The sequence below is a fragment of the Centruroides vittatus genome, unplaced genomic scaffold (assembly GCF_030686945.1).
Source record: "Centruroides vittatus isolate TY-2023 unplaced genomic scaffold, ASM3068694v2 contig_364, whole genome shotgun sequence".
Classification (NCBI taxonomy): Eukaryota; Metazoa; Arthropoda; class Arachnida; order Scorpiones; family Buthidae; genus Centruroides; species Centruroides vittatus.
In genome coordinates this window covers 5874898-5887123 of record NW_027122188.1, presented here as the reverse complement: position 1 = coordinate 5887123, position 12226 = coordinate 5874898, and the positions used below count along the sequence as shown (strand labels likewise).

Here is a 12226-nt window from a genome sequence, read left to right as displayed (position 1 = left end):
TTATTTTTCTTGTAATTAACTATTTTTATAATTAATCATTTATAACTCATTATCATAATATTAAACAAAATAGGGTTTATTAGAGACAATTTTATCAATTATCTTAATTAATAAAGAGAAAAAACATGAGATCCTTTCTTGTTCTGGGAACACAAAGAAGCTAACAAAAAGATATAATTATAATTTATTTTATTTTTTACTAAAAATAATCCTTACTCTAAAGATATATAAATGTACTGTACTTATTTTAATGTATATGTGGAAGGATATTAGTCCTATATTTTATTTTATTTAACCTTATATCCTGTGTAAAGGAAAACATTCATTCATTCTTTCACTCTAGACTGGACATGACAAATGACTTTTAAAAAGGAAAAAGACAACCATAAATTAAAACAATAATTTATCATTATTATTTTTTTAAATTTACGGTTAACTTTTCAATTCATTTATCGATATTTAATTTTACATTTATTATTTTATTTTATTTATTTATGGTTTTACCATTGCCATTTCCATAAAGATTATAAAATTCTTTCTTGGATACAAACCAAAATTTTTGTATGCAGATAAAATTGTTTATTGTCCTTCTCTGTGAATGCCATTTCTTCCTCTAGAGTCCATACCTCTGAATGTGCCTACATTGTTGTGTTCGCTTCTTGCTATTCGGGCACACCTTTTCTTTGGTTTTCTTCACCTTTGGTATATAGATTGCAACAATATCGCATTGCATATACATTACCATTACTAATTTTTTTTCTTTTTTTAAATTCTGGAGATGGATGGGCTTATCTACATTAGATAGAGTTTTTTTCTTTAAAATATTTTTTTACTTGTCCAATCTATAATGAGATAATTATAATTAAATTATAAGCTAACCTTAGAGATGCAATAACTTTACTGCACAAAATTTTCGTGAAATAGAAATAAGTATATCTTGTGTACTACCCCTGTCCCAAATTAGTTGTCACATTTTTTAAAAAATACACTGCAAAAATAAAAATGTATATATTATAATAGTATTTGATTTATATTTTTGATAAAAAGTAGTATTTGCATTATTTAAGCACTCTTTAGCTGTTAAGAAGGCTTCGGGATTTCATTTGATGCTTGAGAAAGTCGGGGCACCACGTCGAAGTTTACCATTTTTGTACAGCTCTAACAAGAACTTCAAACATTACAAATTATTTCTCTTTATTGGGTTGAAATCTTCAAAAATTGCAACCTATAAATTCTCACTGGCATCTGTCTGTCTTTCCTTAATCTTGAGAAAGGAGTTAGATAAATGAAAGTTAGAAAATTTAGGACTCTACTGTTATCAGGAAAAGCGTGATTTACAGGAGCAAGACACTACTAAAATTGCGAACATTGTGACGAAAAATTTCAGCCCGTCAATGTGGAAATGTCATAGTAAATAACTGTTCATTTAAGCTTGGATTTCAATTAATGCTTGCTTCATTTTAAAAATATTGCAGAGTGACTGCAGTTAAGGTCAAGCAAGTTAGTAAAACTACATTCAAAATGCTTTTATGCCACTAAATTAATATTAGCATAAAGGAGTTACTATAAAATTTGGCATCAATTAAAATTTTATTCTTAAAATGTAAATTTTTCAGAACATAAATTATCAAATTAAAAAAAAAAAAAAATGCAACATAGCAGCCACAACAGCAGAATCGTCGTTATATTACACGACTGAATAAACTCGTTGACAAAAGTTATGTACCAATGAGTAGAGCTGTAATTGAATGAAACTATTAGTGCAAACATAATGATGGTAATACGAGATTGCAATATCATGACAAAGGAACAATAATTTCCTGAAAAAAACAGTATAATTTAATAATGAATCATTTAGTACATCGTAGGCCCTCCTCTTGTCTGGATGCAATGATGTGATCGGGCCTGCAGGCATCATATGCAATCCTATGATAGATTTGCCCACAGATGTTGCAACTGCCATACCAGATCACACTTGTAGATCACTGAAATGGATCCCAGCAAAGTGAGGTAACAAGAACACAACAGAGTGCAGGATTTCCCAAATGTTATACCATCAATGTCTCTCATAAACCACTAGGAATGACTGACTGACTCACAAAATGGCAACCAGCAATAAAGGCAGCGTGCTGCTCTTCAGTAAAGATGGAATTGAAGCTCTTGCCATAGGTCCTCTACACACTAACATATCTGTTCCAAAACAAAACTGATTTGTTGCTACAGACAAACAGTCTGCAGCAGCCCAAGCTTCTATCATGACATCACTTCAAACAAAACGAATAATGGGGTGCTAATGGAAAGATGCTTACTGATCACTATGTATGCAAATTTGCCTGTGCTAGTTGCATACCAATGGTACAGAAGAAAAAATTCTATAGTAAGGCTTTCCACCTGTTTTTTGTAAACAAATATGTTATTGATGCTTGTCTCAGATCATCGTAGTGGTGTGTTTGGAGCATCCAGAACCTGTCCATCAGATACTGATGTATTGTTCCCAACACCACCTCACAGTTAGGTCAGAACAGCCCAAATGGTTGGAAATTCAGCAAAAATGACAAACTTCTTTCAGCTTGATGATGCAACTTTTCTTTAGTTCAATCATTTGTGCATAATCTTTGACTGCATCACACAGGCATGCCTGGCACTCAAGACCTGCAAACTGGTACAATGAAAATTCAGAACAGTGAGCTCTGCAAGCCTTTTTATAGGATACTGGTATAGTGATTTTATGCTTTTCTGGTGGCATTACATGGCAAACAATTGGAGGATAACTATAATTTACATACCTATCTGAGACCTGAATGCCAAGTTTTGCAGTTATTGGAGAATTACATTTGGATGGGCCTTTTTTTTTACCAATGAGTATATTATACCATTTTCCAAGTAGATTAATGGATTCCTGGAGTCCATAAATCAGTTTCAGTGTCTATGAAACATAAATATACATAGAAATTTCCATTTATCTTCCTAAAAATATACTGATAGAATCAAAGAGTTTCCTTATAAACATTACTTATTTTCAATATGATTAGTTATAGAAGTTGTTTTCTTCAGTGTGTGTGTTTAATCCTCATTACTAATTCATGTTTTACCCTTATGTACAGTACAGTGAATTGTTTGTGCACGTTAGATAACTACTAATCTGTTAAGGCCCTGTGCATTATTTAATTTGTCGTCAAGTATTTCAGAAAACCCGAAATTCATGCTTATATATAGGAATACAAACAAATATATGTTGTGGATCTAAAATTGTTTGCTGGCTAAATTTGTTTTTCAAAAATAGTATTCCTATAAGTAATGCATGGTTCTATACCCACAATGTGTATATATAGAATAAATAATAACTTGTATAGTGTAAAAAATTTATTTTTATTTACAATTTTAAAATTATTTATCAGTTTCATGAATATATTTCATTTGAAAATCATAACGTGCAAAATTACACTAATTTTTGCAAAACATGTTAGCAATGGTTTATTTTCTCTAGATATCTTGATTTAATTTTAAGTAAATAATCATTTTATTGAAAAGATAATAAGACAATCTTAATAAATTTATTCATTTAAAATATTTAAACATTTTTTAAACAAAGCAGCTGTCTATTGAGTTTTATTATGGCATCTTCAAATATTTGTTCTATCTTCATTTATAGCAATTTTTCAATTTTTATCTGCAAATAAAATTATTTCTGTAATTATTATATATTTTTATTTATTAAATTTAAATTATTATACAATTTTTTACTTATATATCATGCATTGTAATTAATTTCCACCTTTTAGCACTGTCACAAAAACAGCACATTATATATTTAAATTTTCTGAACTTGGTTAAAAGTACAACATAATTTTTTTATTTATATCAAGTGTGATCAAAAATAAGCTATATTTGATCTAATCAGAATAATCTGCATTTTGACTCCTTTAATTTTAAAGCATTTTTTTTCTTTCTTTCAAGTCTTGTTTTTATTTTTAGTTATTTGGATAAAATACAAAGCTAATATAAATGCTAAGAAAGTCTATCAATGTTAATGAATTTAATGAAAACAAAACTAAAACACTTAAAAGTTTCATACTAATACTTCTAACAGTTCATTATATTACAGATTGGAATTGATTACAAATCAGTTTGAATAAAATACAACAAATACATAAATGTTAAGGTATAAACCAACCAAAGCCGAATTTTCAGGCTGGAATCAGCTATATTAATAATAAATTGTGCGATAATTTGGTATTAGAGGTAGGCATTAGGCACCATCTCTTGCTAAATTTAATAATTATAATTTAAATAATTTAGAACGAACTGGAAGAAAAGGATCGGCCCAAAGTGGGACTCGAACCCGCAACTTCTACTCACCGTGCAGATGCGTTGCCAATTACGTTACACGGACCTCTGGTTCAATCTCCTCTTCCATAATTGTAGTGTAATTGGCAATGCATCTGCACGGTGAGTAGAAGTTGCGGGTTCGAGTCCCGCTTTGGGCCGATCCTGTTCTTCCAGTTCGTTCTAAATTATTTAAATTATAATTATTAAATTTAGCAAGAGATGGCACCTAACGCCTACCTCTAATACCAAATTATTGCATAATTTATTATTGATATAGCCGATTCCAGCCCGAAAATTCGGCTTTGGTTGGTTTATTGCTTTAATATATCGGGTTGGCTGTTGACGTTTGTTAAGATATATATAATTTTTAAAAAAAAATTGCTAGTATAAAACTTAAGTGTTTTAGCTTTGGTTTCTTTAAGTTCATTATCATCAATGAACTGAGTTGTTTTTTATCTTCTCTTTGATGTTAACTGAGACAAAACTTCTAAGCTGAATACAAAGATATCATTTTTCTGTAGAAAACAATATTATCAGCTGAAAACAGATAAGTCAATTACATTAGAAAATGTTTACTATATTTTATACCTTACTAATTTCTCAATATAACAAATATAAATAAATCATCAAGTAACATATCCCTAACTGAATAAATTAAATTTGACAAAACAGAAACCTTTAATTCGAGCACAATATTTCATGTAAACTTGTTTGAAAATTATTATAATTTCAAACAATCTAGCCTGACAAATAAGGTCAAAAATATTAGCTATTAAACATAATTGATTTATGATTTTTGTTTTGTCATCTTTGATAAATAAAAATAAATAATTTAACTGGTATTAGTAAATATGTTTAATTTTTCTTTAAAAACATACATGGACAACACCTATCTGATTTTAAAAAGATTGAAGAGTGATTATACTAAACTTCAAATAGTGTGAATAACTTTAATGTTAGTTCAGAATAGCAGTCATTGAGTGACCAATACTATTAATTGTGTCACTAGTGTTAGCCATTAAGTGACCACAAATAAATGGTGATTAAACTAAACCACAATTTGGCATTCTAGTAATCAGCATGTTACTCAATTTATATCAGTAGTACTAAACCAAACAATCACCATAATTAATTGGGCTATTAATAGCCCAATTAATTATGGCAATCATTTGGTTTAGTATCAATGCATTGGGCTTCGAGATGTTTGTTATATTTATAACCAATAGTTTATGTTGCCTATGGTCAAGACTGCAGTCTTATCTATTGAAAGAATTTGCTCTTTGAACTATTTAACTGGAAGGATATTAGAACTAATTAATGCAATTTAATAATAGTAATAGTAACTAAACAGTAACCAAAAAAGCAACATTTTTTTACTGAGCTAGTTTTAAACTGAAATATGTATTATTATTTTATAACTATAATCTGGAAGTTTTAATTACTATTTGGATATAAGTATTTTAACTTGGTTTGGTAAATAATGATAATACAAATGTGTGTATATATATAAAATTCATAATTCAACAAACAAATTTGTCAACCATTTCTTAACAAAATTTCATATATAATTAGTGATGTAAATAATTATGAACACCTCCCTACATTCCAAAAAAAAAAACAATCATAAATACATTGATATAAATCTAGAAATAATTTCATACCTTCAACCAAATATAGCTTTTTTAATTTTTGATAATAAACCACTGTTTTTATCCCATTCATGGCTTTTTTCTTTTCCAGCATAGATCTTTTCATCATCTATAAAACATGGGTTAATTGTGAAACTGAATATCAAATTATTTAAAAATAAATATTTTATAATTAGATTAAATGCATAATAATTGTAATTTAAAGTTTAAAATATATCAATCTTTCAATAAACAAATTAGTGAGGGTTGATATCAATAGAACTAATTTTGAATTTAATTTTTTCAATTCAAATTATTCAACTTTATTATAATGTTAAATTCAAAGGAAGAACAACAGATAATAGTTTTGACAAGAGTTATAAACTTGAGATTTCAGATTATTATTATTTTTAACAGTATAGAATTAGTACAGAGAATTAAAATATTACTAAAAAAATCAGGACAAGATCAGTGTAAAATTAATCTAAATTCAAGAAAAATATGCCAAAAATTTTGAAGTTCCTAATTATTCCATTTTTTAAAAATGTAATTAATTGTATATTTTCTGTAAATTATTTTCCATATTTAAAAATTCTATAGAATATGATAAAAATATTTGCATAGTTTAGTTTTAATTATCTATTCGATTCAAATAAAATGATCGTCAGACCATTCAAAATAATCTGATATATCTTAAATTGATAAAACTATACTACTTATTTTTATTTTGCTCATTATGAGTGAGCTTAACACCAAGTTATTTAACAATTACATGATATAATAAGTTAGAAAATTATGTCTTGACTCAAATTTATGGTATGAGATTTAAGAAGTTTTCATGAAGGAAAAATTTAGTTCCAAAACTTATTTACTACTCAGAAATTGTGGTGCTATAAATGGAGGGAAAAAAATCCTTATTGCAATTTCTTAAGCTGCTGTAACTCTTGAAACACAATTACAGCATTGACATTGTTTTAATTAAACAGTTTCAAAAGAAAAACATATTCAAACACTGTCATGACCTTTGCTGCTCATCTGTAATAATATGAAAAGTACCTCACATGCAACAGGCAATTTTATACACAAAAATGAACTATAACACAAGTACAGTACATTATGCATGTTTTTTGGTTGTTCCAAACCTTGTCATTGTAGGACTTGTGACAGTTGGAACTGCTACATATCTCTCCAGACAGTGTTGAATAGATATAGTTTAATGTACTGGGTAATTATAATTAATTACAAAGCATTAATGCATCTATTAGTACTGAAATTGCTACACTGAAATTAATCTGTTATTGAATAATTATATATTTAAAACAAATACAAAGAGCAGTTAAAATCTTTAATAAAATGGCCATCTTCATGTATATGCATGTATTCTAGAATTTCTGTTAAATTTGTTTGAAGTATGGAACCTAAAGATGGTTTTTTACACAAATAAAAATGTTCAATCTTATTAAAAGTTTCTAACTGCTCAAACATTGTCTCTTTGTAATTGTTTGATGAAGCAGTTGTTTTATTACTTTATGCTCATACTTAAAATTATTTTTGAGTTTATAAAAATATCCTTTCAAAAAACTACTGTTTTAACACATCTGTTTCTTCTTGAATCTATAGATTATAAAAAATATAGTATTGTACTATAAAAATTCTTTTTTACAAAAACTTAATATTCTATTTACTCTTTGTATGATCATACGTGTAGGATGTACTGTACATAACTTAATCAGACAAATCTGATTTTAATTACAGATTAATACTCGTCATCTACTGCAATAAAAATTCAAAAATCCAGAATTTTTAAACGTATGGCTTTCATATCACCAAATCACAAAACACTAAACCTTTCCTTAAACTGAAAAAACTTTAGATAAAGAATCAGAAATCATTTCAAAATTGGCAAAAATCTCTCAAGAATTTTTCTGATTTAAGCTAGAAAAAAACAGATTGTGATAATATGAAAAAATATACATACTATTATTTTCAAGCAGCTTGGAATAAAATTTCAATTATTTTCTTTGAAAATTCTATTTAGCAATTTTTGAAAAGTTTTTAAAATAAAAAATAAAGATACTGAGACAGAATACTGGATTCCAAATTGCAACAAAACAAAAGAGAGAATAATTATATTGAAATTTCTGCAGACAGCAGTACAAAAAGGCATTAGGAAAGAAAAGGAAAGTTATTTTGAAAACCACTAAAAAGGGGTTTATAGGCAAATAAACGAATTTGTTCTGTCCTTCCAATCTGACATTCTCCAGAGGTCGCAAATCATTCAGAAGACACATTAATCACAGTAACTTGTTCTGTGAATTAAAATTAAGAGAAATCAAAACTTGATTAATCCAGAAATATGTTGTAAATTTAGAAAACTAAAAAATGTATTTTTCAAAACCCAATGTGAACAGCGACATTTCTTCTGACTGACAAGAACTAAGCAGACAAGAATAGCATCCAAAATATTTTATCATCACTCTCAGAGGTCAAGATATAGTACCCTATATCTTGACCTCTGGTGAATGTCAGATTGGAAAGACAGAATAAATTTGTTTATTTGCCTATAAACCCCCTTTTAGTAGTTTCCAAAATGAGTGATTATATCCGACAAATAATGTTGATTTTAGCTTTATATTAAGAAAAGAAAAGAATAAAATTGACAGAATAGGTGCTAAACAAAGGTATAAAAATTATTTTGAGTGAAGCAGAAGTATTAGAAAACTTAAAAGAAAAAGTAAAAACTAAAAAACAGAATATCAGGAATTTTAAAATAGGTATAATGGAAATTATTATATTATTAAAAGACAAAAATAATTTTTCATGGAAATGGATGTAACAAGAGTGAGGAATTCATAAGAATAAGCAGCATTAAAAAGAATATTCCAAGCAATAATTTCCATAAAAGAATAAAATAATAATAATAAATAAATATTTTCACTTTATATCCTATATAATCTCTTACACACCACATGTAAGATCTAAATATTTATATTTGTGATAGTATATTATTATAGATTTAAAACATTGGCTTATGTTTACAAATAATATATGAAATAGTTATTTTGTTTTTAAGATGTTACCTTTATTTTAGGTGTTCTTAATGAATATACTGAATGTCAAATTACAATTATTTGAATTTGTTTATGCATAATTAAAAACTATGTACACTTTTTTCTTGTAAGTTTATTTAAATAAATACACACACACACAATTTTTAAAATAAATTAGTATTCATAAAAGAAAATGCAATCTTTCTTGTGAGAAAAGAAATTAAATATTCTCTGTTTTTTATTCTTTTTGATTCCTAGAAATAAAACTGACTAGAAAATATCTGTGATTGTATATTCTTTGTATATAGTTTACTAGAAATACAAGTTTTAGATTTTTTGAATAAAAATTAATTAAAATTTTATAATTTGTGAAATTTTATTTTTCTCATATCAGAAAACACATTAAACATATTCTAGTTCAGTGCTCCTCAAACTTTGTGCGTTCACAAACCAGTTTTCTTTTATTCCAATTCCTCGCAGACCTGTAATTTTGTGAAATTAAATAAAAATTGTTATAAAACAGAGGAGGTCAAATACATTTTTTTTTTTAATTTCAGATTTTAGACTGAATTAATAAGAAAAATAAAAGAAATTTGATTTTAATCATTTGGAAAAAAAATGTGAGAGTTATTTTCAAATAATTTCCTTAGCCAGTTTTGAATTTGCAGCCTATCCCTGGTGCTAAGTGTTTAAATAATAAAGAAAAAAGAAAGTAATAAAATAACACGTTTTTAAGAGACTTTTAAAATAGTTTTAAATAGTTTTATTAATGTAATATATAAAATTATGAAATTTTAAGTGATATGTCGTCGTGGGCTACTGTTGGCTCATTAATCACAGTTTGAGCAGCACTCTTCTAGTTGATATTAAAATGTATGTTTCAAAATTCATTGTGTGTATATAATATAATCTGTATTAAAGCCAAAATGGGATAATCAGTGGTTTCTTAAATGTATTTTATAAAACCTAATAAAAAAATTAAATAATAATTTATAAAATATAAAATCATTAATGCCTACAAATTATTATTTGATGCTAGAAATATTTAAATTATACTTGTAATATATTTTTACTAATTATAAATACTGACTTAGGGTAGATGTACCAGTTTTGGCCAGTGTACCAGTTCTGGCCAGAAAACAAATTTAACTTAAAAATATAATCACAAATGAAACAAACTTTTATTGTTAACTGTGTGAACAGTTAACAATAAAAGTTTGTTTCATTGGACAGATTTGAATATGTGGTGATTATATTTCTAAGTTAAATTTGTTTTCTGGCCAGAACTGGTACACTGGCCAAAACTGGTACATCTACCCTATATGAAAACTGCCTTTAACAAAAATGGCATTTTTTTATAAGAATACACTTCATTATTAGCTTTTTGATTTATTTAAAAGAGGCATTCACAATTGATGAAATATATGAAGTTATCTCAAACAACTATTCAGCTTCTCCTAAAGAATTAATTTCTTCAAGAATTTTTAAATTTGCTTAGAGAACTGTTAATCAAATTACTCAACTCATTTTATTTCTCTTCATGTTTCCAGAATATTTGAATATGATAAAGCTATATACAAAGTATAAGAAAGGAGATTTAAATGCACCATAAAACTATCATCCAACATCATTACCACCAATAATGAGAAAATGTTTTACCACTATTCTGGCAGACTTCAAAGGTAGACAAAGGTAGAAAATAATTTAAATTGTTACTTTCATCAAAAACAAAAAGTATAGAAAAAGTAATTTTCTTATTACAGTAGATCCCCATAACACGGGTTCATATAACACGGCGGAAAAATTGCGATTGTGTTCATATAACACGCTAAAAGAGACTCGTATAACATGGTAAAACGTCATTGCCAACTTGTGTCATGACAGGATCGGTCGAATCTGGACCAATAGCGAATATTGTACAAACCATTGAATTTAAACAAGCAGAGGACCTACTAAAAAACCATTTATTATTTAACAGCCATAAAAATTATATTTATATTAATGATGTCTCCAAGGTTAAGTTATTTTTCTGCGAAAAATTTGCTGATCAGGAAACACACGTTCAAAAAGCCGCTCCACGACAAAAACAAGCTTAAGCAATGGCATTGTCAAATGGTGCACACTCGGTAAATAATCCTACAATTTTTTGTTTATAGCATAGTTTATATGGATTATTCCCAAAAAATTATATGTGATTTGGAAATGTTGAGTCAAATTAGTCTAGAATTGATTAATTTTATGGAACAAAAACTTTTCAAACAGCCATAGCCTCTAAACTGCACATGTGCCGGGCTGTGATTGGCTCACGTATTTAAGTGACTCGTACAACACGGATTCATATAACACGGAACATATCTACCGTGTTATAGGGGGTCTACTGTACATACAATAATACAACTTCAATTGAAAAATTAATGAAATTTATAAAAACAACACACAATTTTTGTTAATCTAAAAAATAATTTGATTTTTTGGTACCAAATCTAGTAAATCAGAGCTGGAAAAGATAGTAGCGGGAGGATTTTTCTCACAATTGATTAAATCACTATTTAAAAATTACCATATCTGAATTGTGTCTAATCCTAAATTATTTTTAACAGGAGGCATTATTCCCTAAGGAGATTCAATATCAACTCGTTCAACTTTTATGTACAAGGCACAGAACATATTTTTATAAATCCTGACAAACGTATTTCAGTTATAAAACTATATATGATTCTTTATGTCAATAATTTGGTCCTGTTGACACCAATAAAGATAACACTCCAGTGCAAGTTAAAGAAATACACACATTATACTTAAAAATTAATCCCCTGAAAAAACTAAATTGATAATTTACTGTAATAATAATAACATATCAGAAAAAAGGAGAAGAATTTATACATTCGAAATAATCTAATATCTATAGTGGATGAAAGTACATAATTAGAAGTTACATTTATTTGGAACAACAACTTAAAAGAAAAAATGAAAAAGAAAACTATATTAATTTTGACTAACCAAATTAACTTGTATATATCATTGAAAATAAATATTACAGCTGATATGAAATACTTAATTCTCTGATTAACAACTAAGTCTACTATGCAAGTCCAATTTGGAAACTGGAATATTTAAATAATTTAGAAAATATTTACAAAAATATACATTTATTTATCGGCTTTATTTATCATCCATGTTTAAACCATATAGTCCAGATGTTAACAATTTAAATCCATC

General features: G+C 27.2%; 1 protein-coding gene across 2 annotated transcripts in view; it reads right to left on the bottom strand.

Moving 5' to 3' along the window:
• Positions 1-3532: 3532 nt before the first annotated feature.
• LOC136975153 (protein tumorous imaginal discs, mitochondrial-like) overlaps positions 3533-12226 on the bottom strand; it is a 32948-nt gene continuing 24254 nt past the window's right edge. Inside the window, exons 11-12 of one of the 2 annotated variants that reach the window (XM_067270181.1) lie at positions 5991-6087; positions 3533-3670 (exon numbers count right to left, since the gene is read on the bottom strand). In XM_067270181.1, the coding sequence (XP_067126282.1) occupies positions 5993-6087 (95 nt within the window). In that variant the 3' untranslated portion in view covers positions 3533-3670; positions 5991-5992. The remainder of the gene's footprint in view (positions 3671-5990; positions 6088-12226) is intronic. The other variant, XM_067270182.1, reaches the window with a different exon arrangement.